At 41.9% G+C, this 20,622-nt stretch overlaps 2 protein-coding genes across 5 annotated transcripts; one reads left to right on the top strand and one right to left on the bottom strand.

Annotated features, from left to right (window-relative positions):
- The first annotated feature begins 42 nt into the window (after positions 1-42).
- Positions 43-9,427, top strand: LOC109875565 (ribosomal RNA-processing protein 8). 2 transcript variants are annotated; one of them, XM_020467918.2, is made up of 8 exons: positions 43-209; positions 450-569; positions 724-1,003; positions 1,088-2,003; positions 2,164-2,293; positions 2,410-2,516; positions 2,644-2,740; positions 7,291-9,427. In XM_020467918.2, exons 2-8 carry the CDS (start codon positions 468-470, stop codon positions 7,294-7,296), a joined length of 1,638 nt encoding a protein of 545 aa, XP_020323507.1. In that variant the 5' UTR covers positions 43-209; positions 450-467; the 3' UTR covers positions 7,297-9,427. The 2 variants fall into 2 exon arrangements, with proteins under 2 accessions (XP_020323507.1, XP_020323506.1); XM_020467917.2 differs by lacking the exon at positions 7,291-9,427 and adding an exon at positions 2,853-6,282.
- LOC109875564 (uncharacterized) lies at positions 3,694-20,155 on the bottom strand. 3 transcript variants are annotated; one of them, XM_020467914.2, is made up of 15 exons: positions 20,029-20,125; positions 16,851-17,180; positions 16,077-16,385; positions 13,288-13,581; positions 13,000-13,156; positions 11,339-11,508; positions 10,694-10,981; positions 10,229-10,398; positions 9,950-10,109; positions 9,477-9,758; positions 8,852-9,014; positions 7,933-8,093; positions 7,360-7,435; positions 6,088-6,121; positions 3,694-5,900 (listed from the first exon to the last, which is right to left on the bottom strand). In XM_020467914.2, exons 1-15 carry the CDS (start codon positions 20,093-20,095, stop codon positions 5,739-5,741), a joined length of 2,823 nt encoding a protein of 940 aa, XP_020323503.2. In that variant the 5' UTR covers positions 20,096-20,125; the 3' UTR covers positions 3,694-5,738. The 3 variants fall into 3 exon arrangements, 2 of the variants coding, with proteins under 2 accessions (XP_020323503.2, XP_031651606.1); XR_004203959.1 differs by having other exon boundaries at positions 3,696-5,900; positions 7,317-7,435; XM_031795746.1 differs by having other exon boundaries at positions 5,716-5,900; positions 7,888-8,093; positions 20,029-20,155.
- Positions 20,156-20,622: the final 467 nt, after the last annotated feature.

Raw genomic sequence — 20,622 nt, 5'->3', positions numbered from 1 at the left:
TAGTCATACAAACCAAATAAGACTCATGTCCCATCATCCTTTGCAGAGAGACTTGTGTCATTGACATGCGCTTGTTTTGGTCCGTCAATGTGCGAACCAAACGTGGCTTAACAGAAATTGGCAATATCCACAGATAAACTTGTAATTCTTCACATTTGATCGATTAAATTAAGTCCGTTAACATATCGTGTTGATAAGTCATCTGACAGGTGAGTGAAGTTGTCGTCGTTGTATTGGAATGAATGTTGCTAGCAGTTTGGACGTATGGCTGCTAAATACCATGTCTGATATAACGCTAGTTTGTTCAATCTAGAAGCAGGTTAGCGTTGATTTTATATTTTCTGGAATCTACTGCCAGTACCGAAAAGCATCACACTAATCTAGCAACCATTTATTCTAATACACGTGCGTTCTTTTTTTTACATGTTCACGTAATGAATTCCCGTTAGTTACAGCGCTGGTCAAGCATGTTCGCTGAGGAGGATGAGTGGAACGATGATCCAGAAGCCAAAGCTCTGACCAAGACGGTCATCAGCAGATTCAAACTGTCTGACAGCACCAATATCACGGTGAGCAGCCATCTCAATTTTGTTTATAATAAAATGTACCTATGTAGCTAGCAAGCCAGGCACAACTCACGTTGCCAGTGACCACATATTCCAATAGAGGGTTGAATTTTGGTTTTCCCATGGTATTTAATTTGACACCTCCATTCCCGGACAGACAAAATGTGTTGGGAAGAAGAGTTTGTTACTGACCCTCCAAACACTGGGGTCCGTACCAAACTGGAGCAAGAGCAATGGTGCCCCTTGGGAAGCAGGCAGTGACAGCGAAACAGAGGCCATACTGACACCACACACCAAGAGGAAGAAGAAAAGAGGACGCAAGAAAGTAGCTGTTTCAGGAGAAGAGACCGATAAGGACAGTGGAGATTTGTGTGCCGAGGAGACTGCAGTGCCTGTAGCTAAGAAGTCAATAAAAGCAAAGAAACCAATAAAATCAGGTGAGTTTCACAAGCACTGGCAACTAGCAACTGTCAATTGATTGTCTTAAGTTGAAGAGGTTTGAGGTTTTCTTTATTTCCTAGGGTTCAAAAAGGTAAAGAATAGAGAGTCCATTATGGGTGGTAGTAAACAAGGAAAAGCAGCAACAGATGCTGAGATTGAGAGATTAAACCGAAAGCAATGGAAAAACAAGACAAAGAACAAGAAGAAATGTAAAAACAAATACAAAATAAAAAATGGAGATAATACCACCCCCCCAAAAAACACAAAAGCAGAGACCACTGTGCAAAAGGATACAGAAGATGGACCAAAAAAAGCTTCTGGTGTGAACAGGGAAACCGTGGTCGTCCAGACACACCGCCATACAAAGGGGAAAAAACAGCAGAAAGAGGGTGAGCGTAAAACACAGAAAAGGAAAAAGGTTCCAGGGGGAAAAGAGACGACTTTCAATGAGACTGCTTCCACTCCAGACACAGAAACCGTTCAAAACAATAAGAACTTGTCAGAGAAAAAGACAAAGGGGAGCATTGAAGAAAAAGCAGTTCCACTAGGTAAAGAGTTAATGACAGAAGAGGAGAAACCTCAGGAGCTGGTTAGGGAGGAGCAGCACGCGGAGCCGCCCGGCAGTAAGAGGAGGAAATGGGACGAGAGCAAAGGGCAAGACCGGCGGAGAGAAAAGCTCAGGAGAATGCTCCATGGCCAGAGCCCGGAAAAGAAAGAGAAACCTGCTGAGCAGGAGGAGACACGCACCACAGAGGAGGTGAAAGAGGCTTCTGCAGACCGCTCGACTGCTCTGAGGTCCCGCATGGAGCAGCGTTTGGAGTCAGCGCGGTTCCGATATATTAACGAGGTTCTGTACACCACGTCTAGTGGGGAGGCAAAACGCATGTTTAGACAAGACCCCCAGGCTTTTAGCATCTACCACAGGGGCTTTACGGCACAGGTCCAGCGCTGGCCAGCTAATCCTGTCGACGCCATCATCTCCTACATACGCCGCATGTAAGTTGTGTTATGCTTCTATCTGACCCTAACATACTTGCATTGTTTGCAATAAGTCTGTTTGCATAGTTTTTGTATTTTTATTGTCTTGGTTCTGGGGTGGGGAGTCCACATTGAATTAGCATGTTGCTTTCTTTAAGACCATTTGTGTTGATTTCAGGCCTGCCTCTCTGGTAGTGGCAGATTTTGGCTGTGGTGACTGCAAAATTGCTCTAAGCTTGAAGAACAAAGTGCACAGTTTTGACTTGGCACCTATCTGTGACCGTGTAACTGTCTGCGACATGGCCAATGTGAGTCCAACTTTACATTGATCCTGAATCTGTTTCATCCATGCCTGTTTACTATGCAGTCTGTTTTTCATGTAATAATGATGTATGATTTCTATTGTTGTCCCACCTGTCTGCAGGTACCGCTCAAGGATGGTACTGTGGACATAGCTGTATTCTGTCTCTCTCTTATGGGGACTAACCTTGTGGATTTTCTAGTTGAGGCTAACCGTGTGCTGGTGATGGGGTAAGATATATTGTGCAGAAAAACAAAGCTACAGTATGTCAATATGCTGGAATAGAAGGTGTTCCCATTTATTTTCCATATTTATGTCATTTATTATTATTATTAAACAATTTGTCATTTTTTGCAGGGGTATCCTGAAAATTGCAGAGGTGGCAAGTAGATTTGAGAATGTGAGGAACTTCATGGGTGCTTTGTCCAGCCTGGGATTCAAGTTGGTCACAAAGGTAAGGCAGTAATCATAGTAAACTGGGATGGCCATGTTTTTGTCTTTAGCTTTAAGAAATGCATCTTTACAATACCCTACCCTATTAATTTAGCCACTTTTATTCCTTTGAGTTTGAAAAGATTGCAGAAGCTCCAGAGAGGGTAAAGAAGGCAGCAGGACTGGAGCTGAGGCCTTGTTTGTATAAGAAACGATGAGGGCAACAGTGATGAGAACATGGGAGAAACAGTTCCAAACATATGTTCCAAATGGCACTCTATTCCCTTTATACTGCACTACTTTTGAACAGGGCCCATGGGGCTCTGATCAAAGGTAGTGCACTATATAGGGAATAGGGTGACATTTGGGATACACCCACAGGAGAGAAGTCAAGCAGGAAGGGCAGTAACAGAAAATGTATCTTCTACTGGATGTAAATATGAAAATGACTTTCATAGATGACCCCCAAACAATGTATCAAGGATTGTTGATATTGTCAATAACCATTTGTGGGCTTTCAAATGTCTGTTTCAAAGAGAAAACATGTTCAAAAGTTGTTGACAACATTGGTATATTTTTTATTATATCAAAAAAGAATTGTATTGTATTAAGTCTTATCATGCACAATAATTTAAGATTTATAAATCAAGAAGAAACATTCTTATAAGATGTATAGTTTAAGTCTGTCTATAAGTGCTTCAACATAATCGCAGCATTGCATTCTGCAGTCTAGTTTTAAAGGGTACTCGCAAGCCTCACTCGTCTCAGTGTACATGCAGTCTAGTTTCAAAGGGTATTCGCAGGCCTCACTCGTCTCAGTGTACATGGCACAGGATCTAGATTGGCCACTAGAGGAACACTGGTGATAATGTTATTTTCGCAGGAGTGTGTATTCTTGCAAGAGTGTGTGTGTGAGCGCGCGCGTCAATTAATTTAGTCTTAAACCTGTCAAACAAGGCAGTTTTAACAACAAGATACACATTTACAGTAACTTTAATGATAATGCTCCGGATTTTACAACATTAGATAACCAAAATGAACAACCTTTCAAAGTTTAATACTTGTGGGGACCAGAAATCCAAAACAGTAAAACAAACAGTTGCTACGCTCAACATCATTTCTAGCAGTTTTACAATACATTTCTTTACAACATATTACGATTATTGAAAACACCAAAGCATGACATACATAATAATACACTAATAAACAAAACAAAAAAATCATGAAAAATTCACAAAATAATGCATTTTAATATCCTGGCATGAATCACGTAAGAGTGATGCACAGAATACTCTAGCTGGGTCAGCAGACCCATCTGAATGTTCTCTGACATATAGTACAAGCCTGTGGTTGCCTACAGTCAAAAGCTTGCTAATGAAAAAAAAAAAATGTCTGTGTAATGTATCTGTATCTACAGTTGAAGTTGGAAGTTTACATACACTTACGTTGGAGTCATTAAATCTCGTTTTTCAACCACTCCACAAATACCTTGTCAACAAACTATAGTTTTGTCAAGTCTGTTAGGACTTCTACTTTGTGCATGACACAAGTCATTTTTCCAACAATTGTTTACAGACAAAATTATTTAACTTATAATTCACTGTATCACAATTCCAGTGGATCAGAAGTTTACATCCACTAAGTTGACGGTGCCTTTAAACAGCTTGGAAAATTCCAGAAAATTATGTCATGGCTTTAGAAGCTTCTGATAGGCTAATTGACATTTTAATCAATTGGAGGTGTAATTGAACGTATTTCAAGGCCTACCTTCAAACTCAGTGCCTCTTTGCTTGACATCATGGGAAAATCAAAAGAAATCAGCCAAAACCTCAGAAAATAAATTGCAGGCCTCCACAAGTCTGGTTCATCCTTGGGAGCAATTTTCAAACGCCTGAAGGTACCACGTTCATCTGTACAAACAATAATACGCAAGTATAAACACCATGGGACCACGCAGCCATCATACCGCTCAGGAAGGAAACGCGTTCTGTCTCCTAGAGATGAATGTACTTTAGTGTGAAAAGTGCAACTCAATCTAAGAACAACAGCAAAGGACCTTGTGAAGATGCTGGATGAAACGGGTACAAAAGTATCTATATCCATAGTAAAAGGAGTCCTATATCAACATAACCTGAAAGGCCGCTCAGCAAGGAAGATTCCACCACTCCAAAACTGCCATAAAAAAGCGTGAGGAAGGATAATTACGTGGATATATTGAAGCAACATCTCAAGACGTCAGTCAGGTAGCTAAAGCTTGGTCGCAAATGGGTCTTCCAAGTGGACAATAACCCCAAGCATACTTCCAAAGTTATGTCAAAATGACTTAATGACAACAAAGTCAAGGTATTGGAGTGGCCATCACAAAGCCCTGACCTCAATCCTATAGAAAATGTGTTGGCAGAACTGAAAAAGCATGTGCGATCAAGGAGGCCTACAAACCTGACTCAGTTACACCAGCTCTGTGAGGAGGAATGGGCCAAAATTCACCCAACTTATTGTGCTTGTGGAAGGCTACCTGAAACATTTGACCCAAGTTAAACAATTTAAAGGCAATGCTACCAAATAATATTGAGTGTATGTAAACTTCTGACCCACTGGGAATGTGATGAAAGTAATAAAAGCTGAAATTAATCATTCTCTACTATTATCCTGACATTTCACATTCTTAATAAAATAAAGTGGTGATCATAACTGACCTAAGACAGGGCATTTGTACTAGGATTAAATGTCAAGAATTGTGAAAAACAGTTTAAATGTATTTGGCTAAGGTGTATGTACACGTCCGACTTCAACTGTATGTGATGTTGTAATGTTTTTGCACCATGGAATTTAGGGACCACAATGGAAATAAGTCTCTGACTTTTGCGATATCCTTATCAAGTTTTTAAAAATGCATTTACTGAGTATGCTTTTTTTTTTACCTACCAAACTAAATCAACCAGACTCAAATGACACCCTATTTCCTATACAGTGCACAAGTAGTGCTCTATATGGTGGCAGTAGGGGGTGCACCCTGTTATTTACACAGTTGATCTGGCATCAATGACAATAGAGTAGCTGAGCAGCTGGTTGTACTCCTGGCCTCCTCCTCCTGGTACTGTCACTGCTGCCTTCCCCTTCCTCAACTCTGGAGAGCACAGGTCCTGGGTCAGAGAGGTTAGGGGTGCCAGCGACTCTCGCTTCTTACAGGAGTTCAGAGAAGATAGGAGACAAGGGGACAAAGCACATCAAATGTTGAATAAAGACCTATGGATAGAAGCTATAGGAATAGATGAATGAAGGCAAGAGGACCATTCTCATGAATTCAAAGCGTGTATAATGTTTTTTTGAGAACTCATCAGTTAGAGAAAAGATCTAAGAATGACTGACCTTAGATGCTGGGCGGTCTCCTCCATTTATTTTGCTGCAAAAAAACAATTAAAACAATTCATTGTCATTTGAGTTACAGTGACAGACAGCATTTCAAATATTGTCTAATTCTTCTGTTGTTTTTATACAGTTGGGTATCATCCTCACTCACTAATAAAGTTGCATGGCCAAAAATACCTGCATGGCCAAACTGCACCCCTTGGAGGCGCTGTTGTATGAGTGAAAAGACTTCCACTGAGCCACTGAGTGTGTGCATGCATTATGCTATGTGAATATATAAGTAGAATGATGGTGACCCCAGACATCATCATTGATCTCTCTGATGTCAGAAGCAGTAACTCTCCTCATCTCTCATGATCCCCATGACACCAACCAGGCCAATGAAGACCTGCTCTTTTCAAAAAGTGTTGCTAGTGCTGGTGACCCGTGGGTGATGCAAATCTCGGAATAGCTATTCCCCTGTGGCGTCATATTTTCTCTTGTGTATACTGTCCGACTGACTGACCTTTCCAAATTAGCCTGACTGATCTTCCCACAGGAACCAGGGATAATGGGACAGTGATGCTCATTGCACCAATGGCACCTTGACCGAATGTACTGACCAAAGACACAATGAATAAGCCTGAAGTGCAGTCAGTGTGTCTGTCTATATATTTACCATCCCTTCTCACATGAGTCATGACAAAGAGGAAGTTAGTCTATGTCCCAATTGGCACCCTATTCCCTACACAGTGCACTACTTTTGACCAGAGCCCTGTGGGAGAGTTTTAATGGACCATTAGTGGATTTGTGGATCAGATGCTTTTAAAGACATTTAGGATCTCAAAGTGTATCCAAACATTGTGGTAGTGAGACACCTGTCTTATGATCTGATCAGATCCAATGACAGCAACAAGAGGCGACTGCTTTATGCATTTCTCTCATTCCAAGCATTGCAACTGGGATTGAATTACAATATGAATTCTTCAGCTGTGAAGTTTTTGAATAGCTTACCTTACTTCCAGAGTAGTAACTCTGAGTACAGCTCTATAGTTGCCCTATGATAACATTAGATGGAAAATAAATCTGTCTTCACCACAGAAACAGAGAGAATCAGACTGTGTGAGTTGTCTGGCAGAGCTGTGGTGGCTGACATACCTGTCTGCTCCAGCCACAGAGCATCCTGTTTTTTGAATAGCTCTGTGCTACTTTTGTCATACCTAGCTGTAGTAACCATCAGACGCACAGACCTGGTTTCCTGTTTGTCACCTGCCAACCTGCTGGTCGACTCACCAGAAAACACACAAAGTGACAATGAGTAGGATCGAGATGGCCGCAGCCGAGGAGAAGCAGACGATGAAGACCATCACTGCACAAACACACAGGAGAAAGACATCAGGTAACACAAAATGGAAGTAAATGGAATGGAACACCTGTTGTAAATGGAAGTTAATGGAATGGAACACCTGTTGTAAATGGAAGTAAATGGAATGGAACACCTGTTGTAAATGGAAGTTAATGCCAATTATATGTAATAATATGCCAATCATTTTGGGATGTTCACCAGAAACCATTGACATATCTTACATTTTGGGATGTTCACCAGAAACCATTGACATATCTTACATTTTGGGATGTTCACCAGAAACCATTGACATATCTTACATTTTGGGATGTTCACCAGAAACCATTGACATATCTTACATTTTGGGATGTTCACCAGAAACCATTGACATATCTTACATTTTGGGATGTTCACCAGAAACCATTGACATATCTTACATTTTGGGATGTTCACCAGAAACCATTGACATATCTTACATTTTGTTGTATCACTGATGCAAGATAAGGTGAGTGTACACTCACTGAGCTGTTTATCTTCACTGGTGACCTCCACTTGAATGAGGACTGAGGCCTTATGGTGGTAGAAAGAGGCGTGGCAGGTGTAGAGGCCCGCATCCTGGTCCGTGACCTTTGATTGGAACAACAGAGCTCCGCCATCCATCTGGACCAATGAGCCATCATTTCTTCAACACGCAGCAGGACACAGAAGGTCATTACATAGTACACACGCTTCTTTGAACTGTTTATCAGCTAAGTGGCAAAGAATACAGTCATGAAGAGAGAATAAGATAAGCAAGTGAGGGGGGAAACTGCTATCGCAACACTTTTTGATACCTTCCAAAATATGTGGAAAACAGACAAAAAAGTAATTCAAAACCACTGCTATAGTTGACATTGAGTGGCATAAATCTAACGAGACGTTGTATTTTGTATATCTACGTAGGTGTATAAATAAGTAACTGTATCATCCACCTTAGCAGATACCAACGCAGCTTTACACAGAATAGCTTGACAGAATAACTCCTAACACAATTTATGAGCCTGTGTATGGGAGGACAGGAGAGTGTCAGGTTTATGAGTCACTCATTGTCCCTGATAAAAGGGTTCTTTAGTACCACCAACCGTATGGCCTGCCAGTCAGGACAACCTTCTCCAGGCCCCACAGCATAGAAGTCCTGATACTATCTTAATAAGGCATAGTGGCAGCTTTACCACACTGCACTTATTTGATTGTCTAGTTAAAAGCTCTCATAAAACAATACATATGAGAACTTCCATCTTGACGAAAAACAATGATTGTACAAATTACCGGCCCTGTGTAGTGGTAATATTACCCTACTCTGTCTTCCATCCTACTGTAGTGCTCTCACTCAGCCTCCACAGTTCAGAAGCTGAAGGAAAGGAATACTGCAGTAAAATAGAGTCTAGCAAAGAGTATTACCTGTGACAGGTGAGGTTGTAAGTTGGTACACTGCCATAGACTTTGAGCAGGATCCTCTGGTTTTGGAAATTCTCCTTTAGAGACATTCGGTGTATGACGGACTCATCTCCATAATGTTTGTACAGGGGAGTGGTTTGGTTCAGTAGTCTGACAGATGATATGTCTAAGAAGGGGAAGGGGAAGTGGTCAACAGGGGGCAAAACACAAACCACTCCCTTTGACTGTTGATTGGGATGTTGAAGCATGGCATGCTTGGCAGGTACTGTACGTCTATGAATGTCACGACAGAAGTGTCAGTACACTCTTAGAAAAGAAGGTACTATCTAAAACCTAAGAGGGTTCTTCGACTGCCCCTATAGGAGAACCATTTGATGAACCCTTATTGGTTCCAGGTAAAAAAAATTGGGTTCCATGAACAAACCTTTCTACAGAGAAACTAAAGAGAGTTCTACCTGTAACCAAAAAGGCTTCTCCTATTGGGACAGCTGAATAACCGTTCAGGAAGCCTTTTTTCTAACAGTGTACAGAATGTATGTGTTGTATAACACGTCTTTTGTGGTGTTGGGGGCTTTATATAAAAAAAAGGGAATCATTTCTGTTTGTATTTATTCTCTATTACACTTACAGTATCTGGGGACATGGACTGTCCTCCTCTCCTTAAGTCCATGGTGATTTTGAAAGAGGCAAGTCAGGTCCTGTCCCTCGTGGAGGGCCAGTGGGAACTCATAGGTGAGGTTGGTTAGCACTCTCACACCTTCATACCCAGAGCGGAAGGAGATGTGGCCTGTGGTGTTGTCAGGTAGAACCCAGGAGAGGTGTGCTCTGATCCCGTCCCCTCTGTACTCACACACAGCCAGCCACAGAGATCTGCTCTGCCTCGCAACAAAAACACGCATCACAGGGGACTCTGAGGGAGGGGAGGGAGGGAGTGACATTGTGTGGTGGTTGGATACAATGGATACGTCCCTAAATGACACCCTATTCCCTTTATAGTGCATTACTTTTGACCAGGGCCAATAGGGGAAATAGCATGTTATTAGGGATGCACATAATGTATTGTGGAGAAACATGGATACTACAAGTCATAAAGTAATTTACCCAATCCACGCAGCAGTATCCCTCTTCTCTCTGGCCTTTCAAGACCCAGCTGCTCCACCACACAGGTGACATTCTGACCAGAGAACATGGAAGTGGGGAGCCTCAACACACTACAGACCGTCACAGAGCCATTGGCATGGTGCTCAGGCTGCCCCTGATCCTGCAAGCGAAACATATGTAGAGTGAGTGTGCAAATTATATCCAAATGATTGCTGGTTTTTTTCTTCATTTTTGCTGTATCTATTTTTGATTCTAATCACCCTTTCAATTGTTCTTTACCTGCTCCTGCCCCTCTTTAAGCTGACTGGTACTATTGTCACTGTCCCTGTCTCCAAGACTCCAGGAGATAGTGGCAGCAGGTCCAACACTGTCCACAGTGCACTGCACCAGTGTGTATGCTACATCTTCCTCCCACTCAGAGCTGGACTGGATGGTGATGTTAGGAGGAGCTGCATGTAGATAGAACAGCAATATAGGATACATGTTCTCAATGTAAATAAAATAACAGAGATATAGGATACATGTTCTCAATGTAAATAAAATAACAGAGATATAGGATACATGTTCTCAATGTAAATAAAATAACAGAGATATAGGATACATGTTCTCAATGTAAATAAAATAACAGAGATATAGGATACATGTTCTCAATGTAAATAAAATAACAGAGATATAGGATATGTAAAAAATGTATTTTAACACTAGAGCTTTAATTGATGGTGTTCGATGATTTGTTGAACATACCACACACAGGGAGTGTTATCTGTCTTCTCTCTGGCAACACAAACACAGAATGATCTATCACACACTCCATATTGAGCTCCTGGGCTGAGCAGGCAGGCAGGACTAACACACTGCTGACAGAGTGGGTTCCATTATGGGATGTGAGACTGGACCAGGAGGGCCCAGACACACCCTCAGGTAGAACCCAGGACACATTGGCAATGGGGACAGAGTCTGCAGCCAGGCACTCAATGAACCTGTTACCCAGTCTGTCCTGGACATCAATCCTTATGCTGGGAGGAACAGTCACTAGCACACAGAGGATAGAAGGCAATAAACATGCTAATCGCTTAACTTTACAGTGTGTAGGAAAATAAACATTCTGATTTATACTAACAATATTTCTTACATTTAAAAAATACAATTTATGATAGACGTCACTTGTATTAACATAATGCTGTCTCGCTACAAATTACAGACTGCCAGATATGGCATTGTCAAATGATGAAGATGATATGTTGGCTGCATCCCAAATTATATGATATGATATGTAGTCTACATCCCAAACATTTTACCAGGGCCCATTGTCACTATAGTGCACTATATCAGGAATAGGGTACTATTTGGGACACAACCTATGATATGTAGACAAGACTCTGCTCGTACCAGACTGCTTGACTTGTGGGTTAACGGTAATGTCCAGCAGTACAGATGCCCTGTGGCTGTAGTAGGAGGCCTCACACTCATACAGCCCTGCATGGTAGAGCTCCACAGGACCCTGCAGGTTTAGAGCACTGCCAATCACCTCCACACCCTCAGGGAGAGACTGCTCTTCTCTAGGAGACAACACAAGACCAGACACTGTTACAGGTAGACACTCAATTCAAAGGGCTTTATTGGCATGGAAAACATATGTATACAATGCCAAAGCAAGTGAAATAGATAATAAACTAAAGTGAAATATACAATAACAAATTAACAGTAAATGTTACACTCACAAAAGTCCCAAAAGGGAAAATAGTTGCACTTTTCAGGTCACAAATATTGCTGCTGTGATGGCACACTGTGGTATTTCACACAATAGATTTGGAAGTTTATCAAAATTGGATTTGTTTTATAATTCTTTCTGGGTCTGAGAGAAATATGTGTCTCTAATATGGTCATACATTTGGCAGTAGGTTAGGTACTGCTCAGTTTCCACCTCATTTTGTGGGCAGTGTGCACAGTTTGCACTCTCCAGAGGCAGGTAGCCGTGGTTAGAGCGTTGGGCCAGTACCCGAAAGGTTACTGGATCGAATCCCTAAGCTGCCAAGGTAAAAAAAAAAGTTAACCCACTGTTCCCCGATAGGCCGTCATTGTAAATAAGAATTTGTTATTAACTGACTTGCCTAGTTAAATTAAAAAAGAGCAGCACCTCTAAGAGCTTTTGTTCTCGCATAGTTAGATCCAGGGATAATGTCACCAACTTGGTGATTGCTATTCAAAGCTATTCAAAGTCTGGCTGCAGCAGATATCTTCTCACGCCACAGACACTGTGAGATGCTGTGAGACATATACTATTGTTGCTATACTGCGACATGTTATGTTCTGTTCAGACAGGATGGTGCGTTACCGCTACCAACAGCACAGGTGGTGAAATTACATTTAGAATTATAAGATCGGTACTAGCTAGTGTGTACTAGCTAGCTAGCTAGTGTGTACTAGAGCAAACATGTACTATCTAGCTAGATAGTGTTGTACTAGCTGGCTAGTGTGTGCCAGCTAACTAGTGTGTGCTAGCTAGCTACACAAGCAACAGTGGTTAATTAACATAATGCCCAGACAGATCGGAGCAAGTGCGCCGACTGGTATGTTCATAGCACATTACCAACAAATGTCTAAATTACAGGTTGCACGTGCGCATAAAATGCAAAAATACCATATGAGACGCATGTGCTTTGAGGTTTGTCGCCCATTCGGTGTCAGCACGCAAAATCTGCAGCTGGATGCTTCTAAAACAAATCTGCAGGATGTGTGTCTAGTGCCTGTCTATTGCCTGTGGTTTTCAACCAAACCTCTCACCACAGCTGCCTAACACGATATGTATGTGATGTTAACACCTGTGTTAATGATGCAAATAATAGTATAGCAACAATAGCAGAAATGAGTGGAAATTGCTATAAGGCAAAATGGGACAGCAAACTTTGTTTTTTGTAACTGTTCGCTGATTGATAAGATTATCACAACATGTTAATGTTGTCCTTTATCTGAGATGAACTGAAGTTAACATTCAAGAGAAATCAACAGACATCCTGTCTGTATTATGATAGTAATACAGGTATCCTTACTTGGTGCATACGATACTGTAATGTGGTACATCCCCAACGACCTTTAGCCCGATGGTGGTTTTGCTCTGTCCTTCCTCCAGAACCACTGACTCTACAGCCTGGCTCTTGTTGCTGCGGTCTGCCAACCCTGGGTTCAGCAGCCGAACAGCAGACAGATCTACACAATAGGAAGTGAAAACAGAATATCCAACACAGAGTCTTTTATTAAGTAGAGTAAATGAAAAGCAGTCTCCTAAGACCATACTTTTGGCTCCAAATCCTCAGTTATGACTCGTGATCAGTACTCACAGAATGCCGGCAAAGTGGTGGTCCGTAGCTCTCTGTGTGGGAACTTGGGGTGGTCAAACAGACAGGTGATGTTTTCCCCTTCATGAAGCTCAGCTGGGAAGCGGTATGACCTGACCAATGTGTCTGCTGCATCCATGACAACCTCCTTCTGTAGCATGGAACTGGCATCCCGATTGAGCAGCACCAGGGTGATGTCAGCTCGGGGTCGCCCTCCAGCTGCACCACAGGTGACCACCCAGAACTCCTCCCCGTCCTCTAGAACCAGGTATGTCTCAATGGTCACATTGGGAGCCACTGCAGGCAGAGATAAATAATAATTGTACATGAGCAGGTGGGAATGGTCCATCAGTATAACAACAGTGAGTCCTAAATCTAATGTCTGGGCCTCTAGGGCTGTGGTTTAGATTTTTGAGATGGCTGAAGTGAAAGGATAGACGTATGAAAGATAAACACAGGGCATAACAGGGCTGCCGATTGGGTTTATGAGGAGAGTGCTGACACTTCTCACCTGTTCCATCTGTTCAGCAGGCTACAGCTGAGAGCAGATCTGCTGGCGGGGCTGGAACTACAGGACTATGCCTACATCCCAAATGGCACCATATTTCCAATATGACTCTGGTTAAAAGTAGTGCACTATATAGGGAATAGGGTGCCATTTGGGAAGCACACTATTTCACACATCTCAACACAGACTGACTGCTGATATAGAAAGGCATCACTCTATTGCCGATTATCAAAGACTTTGATACTACCACATATGGATAAGGGAGGTGTCATGACGTTGGCCTCTTTGGGTATAGCAAGCCCCTCTCCCTGCCTCCCCCTTTCCTCCTTCAACTAGGTTGCTGTGGTCAGAGAGACGTCGTAAATTCCTGAGGATCTCCTCATGGACACACAGTATAGAGAGAGTAAATTTTCATAGAGTACAAAGGAAATCCTTCCACCTCACAGAACTTGAGGTACGCACAGATTTCATGTTCCGGAGAAAGTATAAAAGATCGGTGAAGAATCCAGCTATGAACTGGTCCGTTTGTCACAACTTGGGGATGCTCATGGGAGACGGTGTGACTACATTACCATAACGCTGTTTATATAATATAAACCTCATATATGAGGTTTACATCTAATTGTTGTATAAGATTAATGAGTGAGTATGATACTGTTTGTAAAACTGTGTAATATGATTTTGGACTGTTTAATGAAGGAAAACTCAAAAAGGGGATTGGAGTTAACTAAATCAGAGGACCACCCCTGAGCCCAGTTAGGGTCAGGCGTCCTGGGACAGCCCTTTTCTGCCTTCCGAATAAAACCCCCACTCGGGTTTTTCGATCAGCAGACCGAGCTTACATCAATTACGAGATGGCTAAAGGTTGCAGACCATGTTTTTCTCCATTAGGGGAGACACAGGTTGTAGACCATTGCTGAATCTTTTAACCATACCACGTGGTTAAACCCTTAGACTATCGATACAGACAGAATAAGAACAAGTCTTTGATATTAATTACTAGTCTGCAGCTAGGAATTCGGTATCATTGAACGCGAAGAACAACAACCGCTGAAACATCCATTCTATAACAAAACGAATGAATGTCACTCTGAACTATCCACTATAAACACGACAGAGAGAGAGCGAGAGAGAGAGACGGACAATTCTACAAAATAAACAAACTTTTCACCAGCGATCAAGATGACACACTGAGCGTAAATGTATATATTGATTGCAATTGTTCCCGAATGAGTGAGCGTTCATGTGCAAAGGATTAGCATTTCAATTGTTATAATTATCACTCTGTAGTGACTTCTTAGTCGACCCCCACTTCCCCTTTTGTCTAACAAGCCGCCATGCCGGTTTAGCCCACTAGGGTACATTCTCCTATCATTTCATGTAACCACATTTACCTTGTTTGTTTGTTTGTTTATGCATTTCTGTGAATTACTTAGTTAGTAATAAATAAATGATTTAAGACAATTGATGTATGGATGACTCATATTGAAGACTGGGTTCGTGCAGATAACCAACAATTTACGACGTTTGGAATGAGACTAACATGAGGTAAAGTAAATAATTCATTAATTTGAAGACTAATTGATCAGATAAAATATCTGAAAAGTTATTTTAGGAAATTATAACTTTGTAATCTGAATATTATTCCTTGGTGCCCCGACTTCCTAGTAATTACGGTTACATGATTAATCAGTTTAATCGCGTAATAACTAATTACAGAGAATCTTTGATAAAAACTATCAGTCTTCAGTTAATGATAACAAAGACACGACGTAGAATATTTCTGTCATATGATCCTCTTTGACAGGCTGTATATAAAACGTGTCTCTAATGTGGTAGGGAGGGATATCGACATATAATGATGGTGTATGTTCTGTCTCTGTCGTGCCACAGCTGATTGCGACGACTGTACAAGAAACACACAATACCTGGTACATGGCTGAGAGTAGGGGTTGGGGAGTGGGGAGGTGACCACGTGGAACAAAGGAAAGTAAACATCTGTGCCAGTGAGCTCAGGGTGGTGCCAGCCCCAGCATAATCCAATATCTACAGATCATTCTCAGACATTGATTCTTAGCACCACAGGTCATGTCAGAGTTAACCTCTTCCCAAACTAAATCCTTGCCCACGAAAGTAAGAAATGCCAAGTACTGTACACACAAACATAAACATCAAGGATGCGTCTCAAATCTTGTCAGTCTTCCTGGTCAAAAGCAGTGCACTATAAAGGGAATAGGGTGCCATTTAGGATGCAGTCCTTGTGTACATGAGCTGGCAGGCTTACTGAAGGTCTCCACCCCCACTGTGATATGTGTGGTGGGGTCAGGCAGGGTTGGGTGCTGGACCACACAGGTCACCCTGTCCTGGTCCTGTAGGTGGGTGGGGAAGCGGAGAATGCTGGTCACAGTGGCAGTGCCATTGGTATAACTGGTGCTCCTCATCTCCACAGAGGAGTTGTCAGTAGGAGGACTGCCGTTGATCTCCCAGCGAATCAGAGCCACAGGTTTACCATTGGTAGCTGAGCATGTGACTGACTGGTAGTGGGTAGCGTTGTCTGTGTCCTCTGTCACCTCTGTGTGGATATCAGGTCGAGCTTCAAAACAAAAACATTCAAACACATGACGGGGATGATGCTGGTACCAGAAACAGTTATGCAATTGATGTTTGTATGATTCTGTCTTTGCTATGACCTGAAGGTACAGTAAGGTAAGGATACAACAGGCAATGATAATGTCACATATTCTATCCAACCCCCCCCCCCCCCAATTTCATCATGAGGCCATGTTTACTTCTGTTGTTTTTCTCTACCATCTAGGTGTTAAGTACTTTTGCATCACCCATTAGAGGCCCCCTTCAAATATTCTTAAAATGCATCCTTCCTTACTCACTTTCTTGAAGTAATCAATGATCTGATCTGACATAACCTAACTGGTCAAAGCAATGCAGTGGAAAGTTTGGTTACACCAATCTTGTCATCTCAGATTAGTGATTACTTATAGGAGGGGAAAAAGGAAGGATGCAGTATTCTAAATGGGCCATATTCATCAATCAAGCTTACCCAGGACAGTGAGAAACATGCTGTTAGTGATCTCCTCTTCATCAGTGGCAAACACGCATGTGTACTCCCCCTGAGCCTCCAGAGTAGACACCCTCATCTTCACAGTCAGATTGGTGGGAGAGGCTGGGGTGGAGAAGTCTGGGTCTTTGCTGAAAGCCTTGTTGTTCTTGTAGCCTGTTAATTTCTTCATCGATCGCTTCATTCTAGAGTCTGGGCGTTTCCATGAGGCGTCTGTGATGTCATTCTGTCCCAGGTACTGACAGCGGAGGAAGATGTCCTCTCCAAGGATCCCAGTGACGTTACGATCAATCTCCATGTCCTCCTCCATATCTGTGAGAGAAAAAAACATTGTGATATGCATAAATGATTAGTAATTCTGTCATGATGTGTCCCAAAGGGGCACCATATTCCATAGTACACTACTTTTGACCATAGCTCTATGGGCCCTGGTCAAAAGTAGTGCGCCATTTGGGACGCAGACTTAGTCACTCACAATCACTCATATCTCAGTGGGATGCACTTTGATTAATTGATGAGATATTCCGTATACGTTGCTAAAAACAACCAACAGCAAATGTGATTTCTGTTGAGAAGGAGGGGCAGTGAGATGGTGGATGTCTGTTGGTGTGATTTCTATAAAAAGGGTTCCCTGTCTGTGTGTGTCCATCCCATTGTCTCTTGGTGAGACTGGATGAAACAGCTGCTTGTGTCCCAAATGGCACACTATTCCCTATGGACCCTGGTCAAAAGTACTGCACTATAGTGAATAGGGTGCCATTTGTATATGGGGCAGAGAACATAATGACTGTCAATGGAAACAATCACTTTGTGGAATGCAGAAGATAGAGATGCTGCGGTGCTAAAAGGTAATATGTACTAAGTGATGAGACGTATCTCTCTAGACTAACATGGGTTATGTGTTGATCCAAGGCTAAAAACGAGGACTGAACTGTGCACATTGATTGTGACACTTAAATGCATCCGGGACTGATCCCACCGGTGGAGATTTAATGGAAGACTCCATTTTGTTAAAGAACGGAGCTACAATCTGTCTCTAAGACATTGGCCATGATTAGGGGATGTTTCAGTGAAGGGGACATAAAATAAAGCAGCCTGACAGTTTTGAGTATTGGGAGGATGATAGTACGCATATTCTAATGCATACCAACTCACTCTCCTCTCTCTCGTCTCTCTATTATGGAACACTTAAGGACACAGTTGATCTATTAGCCAGTGAAAATGGGAGTCAAATTGAACCTTAAGTGCTGAATGATGACAGCTGAGTACATTGGGTCATGGGGAACACTCAATGGATACCCAGTCTAACATTTCACATCACCTATCCTATAAAATACTGCTGTTGGGACACTTTGATGAGGACCACACTTATGTCTCCAACTGGAAATACTCTGACCAAATCAATTCAAAGAACAGCAAGAAGTGGTGGGTTGTATATCACAACATATGGAAACAATCAGAACGTTGAGTATATCCCCAAATGCTCACTTATTCATTGGTCACACAAATATATCTTGTATTGTGGGTTTATGGTTCATAAAAATGGAAAAGGTATTCAAAAATGTACATAACTGAGGCACGCTAAAAGGATACACTACCAATAAACACATAGTAACAGCCTGAAATACACAATCATGTCCACTAGCACTTTTTCTGTGGCCCTAAGACACTGACAACTATCTCTGTATAAGGTTAGGGTGCTTTATGTATAATGAACAAAAATATAAACACAATATGCAACAATTTCAAAGATTTTACTGAGTTACAGTTCATATAAGGAAATCAGTCAATTGAAATACATGAAATAGACCCTAATCTATGGATTTCACATGACTGGACAGGGGTGCAGCCATGGTTGGGCCTGGGAGGGCATAAGCCCATCCGCTGTGGGCCAATCAGAATGAGTTTTTCCCCACATAAAGGCTTTATTACAGACAGAAATTCTCCTCAGCACCAACCCACCACAGACAATCCCTTCTGGCTTATGGTAGAGAAATTAACAATAAATTCTCTGGCAACAGTTCTAGTGGACATTCCTACAGTCAGCATGCCAATTGCATTCTCCCTCAAAAACATGAGACATCTGTGGCATTGTGTTGTGTGGCAAAATGGCACATTTTAGAGTGGCCTTTTATTGTGCCCAGCAAAAGGTGCACCTGTGTAATGACCATGCTGTTTAATCAGCTTCTTGACATGCCACACCTGTCAGGTGGATGGATTATCTTGGCAAAGGAGAAATGCTCACGAACAGGGATGTAAACAAATGTAGGCTACCCAAGTACCATATAAGGCCAGTATATCGTAGTATAGTCACATGACGCTGCTGTGGTTTCATCTTGGCTTCTACCCAACAGCAGGCATTCATGTACATGGATGCTTGCAGATGATTCCATTTTCAGAGGGTAGCAAGACAACTGAAAATGTAAACTTATATTGACAAAGAACTGCTTTTGATCAAACAAATAGATCAGTGCGGTGATGTAACTAATCAATTGTATGATGATGTGTTAGTGGAGAGATCTGGGGATGGAAAGTCATACTGTCAGTGCAGTGGTTCTAACCTACAGACCTATTTATTCCTCAGAGGCACTCATTCATCTGCCGATTGAAAATACACTCTGAAGAGGTTCCTCAGTTAAGTTCAAACACATCAAACTGTGAGGTTTTTCTGACTAACATAAAATAGAGTTGACTAATAACACAGGGATTTCCCCTAAACTCAGTGGTACACTTAGTAGAGCCATTGCAATACTATTAATGGTATCACTGAAGGTCATGAATGGAATTGAAAAGGTCATAAAGCAACCAAAATGGTTTTAATAGCTGATACCATTGGACAATAATTGCAGACTAACAGCCAATATTGTAATATAAACATATGTCAGCAATAAACCGTTGTTTAAAATCAAATGAATCGACTCCATCCTTTTTCGTGTGTTGATAATGCTACAGTTAAAATGCATTCAGAATATTTCAAATTGATTCTTCTCTTGGGTTTATTACTTGTAAGCCTTTATATTTAGACTAATCAAGCAGGAAAACTATTGCACCTCTGTTCGGTGTAAAATGCCACAGGTTATACAAGTCTTTAAGGTCTAGTAAACTCAACCCATAAACAGAACTGTACACTCCCAGATGGATTATAACTCCTCAGACTTACCCAGAATGTCCAAGCAGTGAGACATATTTAGGACAAAGCCCAAAATCAACAGCCCTGAGCATCCCATGGTGGTATCACTGAGAGTGATGATTCAATTTGACTACAGCAAGTCTTCCTATGAGGGTATTCAAATATGTGTGTGTGTGTGTGTGTGTGTGTGTGTGTGTGTGTGTGTGTGTGTGTGTGTGTGTGTGTGTGTGTGTGTGTGTGTGTGTGTGTGTGTGTGTGTGTGTGTGTGTGTGTGTGTGTGTGTGTGTGTGTGTGTTCAAGAGAAGCTGTCAGAGTCAGCTGTAGAGGGTGTGTGCTCCAGACTTCTGAGCAGGGCTGTTTTTACAAACACACACAGTGTAGGGCTATGTTCTTTAGAACCACTTTACCCTAAATGTTACTATGTGCACAAATCTGTTTGAACAGAATTGCTTCTTCTATGGATTAGTTGTTATTTCACATCTCACTTAGTAGAAAACCAGCGTTTTCACTTCCTAGTAGTAGCAGCTGAATGTCATACTGCAGGATATGTCTGTTCAGCTCCTCAGTCACCTCATACTGTATAACAAAGTGTCCCTGTTGCCCGCGATGATGCCATGCATCCTC

This window comes from Oncorhynchus kisutch, linkage group LG18 (assembly GCF_002021735.2).
Source record: "Oncorhynchus kisutch isolate 150728-3 linkage group LG18, Okis_V2, whole genome shotgun sequence".
Lineage (NCBI taxonomy): Eukaryota > Metazoa > Chordata > Actinopteri > Salmoniformes > Salmonidae > Oncorhynchus > Oncorhynchus kisutch.
The sequence above is the reverse complement of the archived record's forward strand: the minus strand, read 5'-3'. Positions and strand labels throughout refer to the sequence as shown.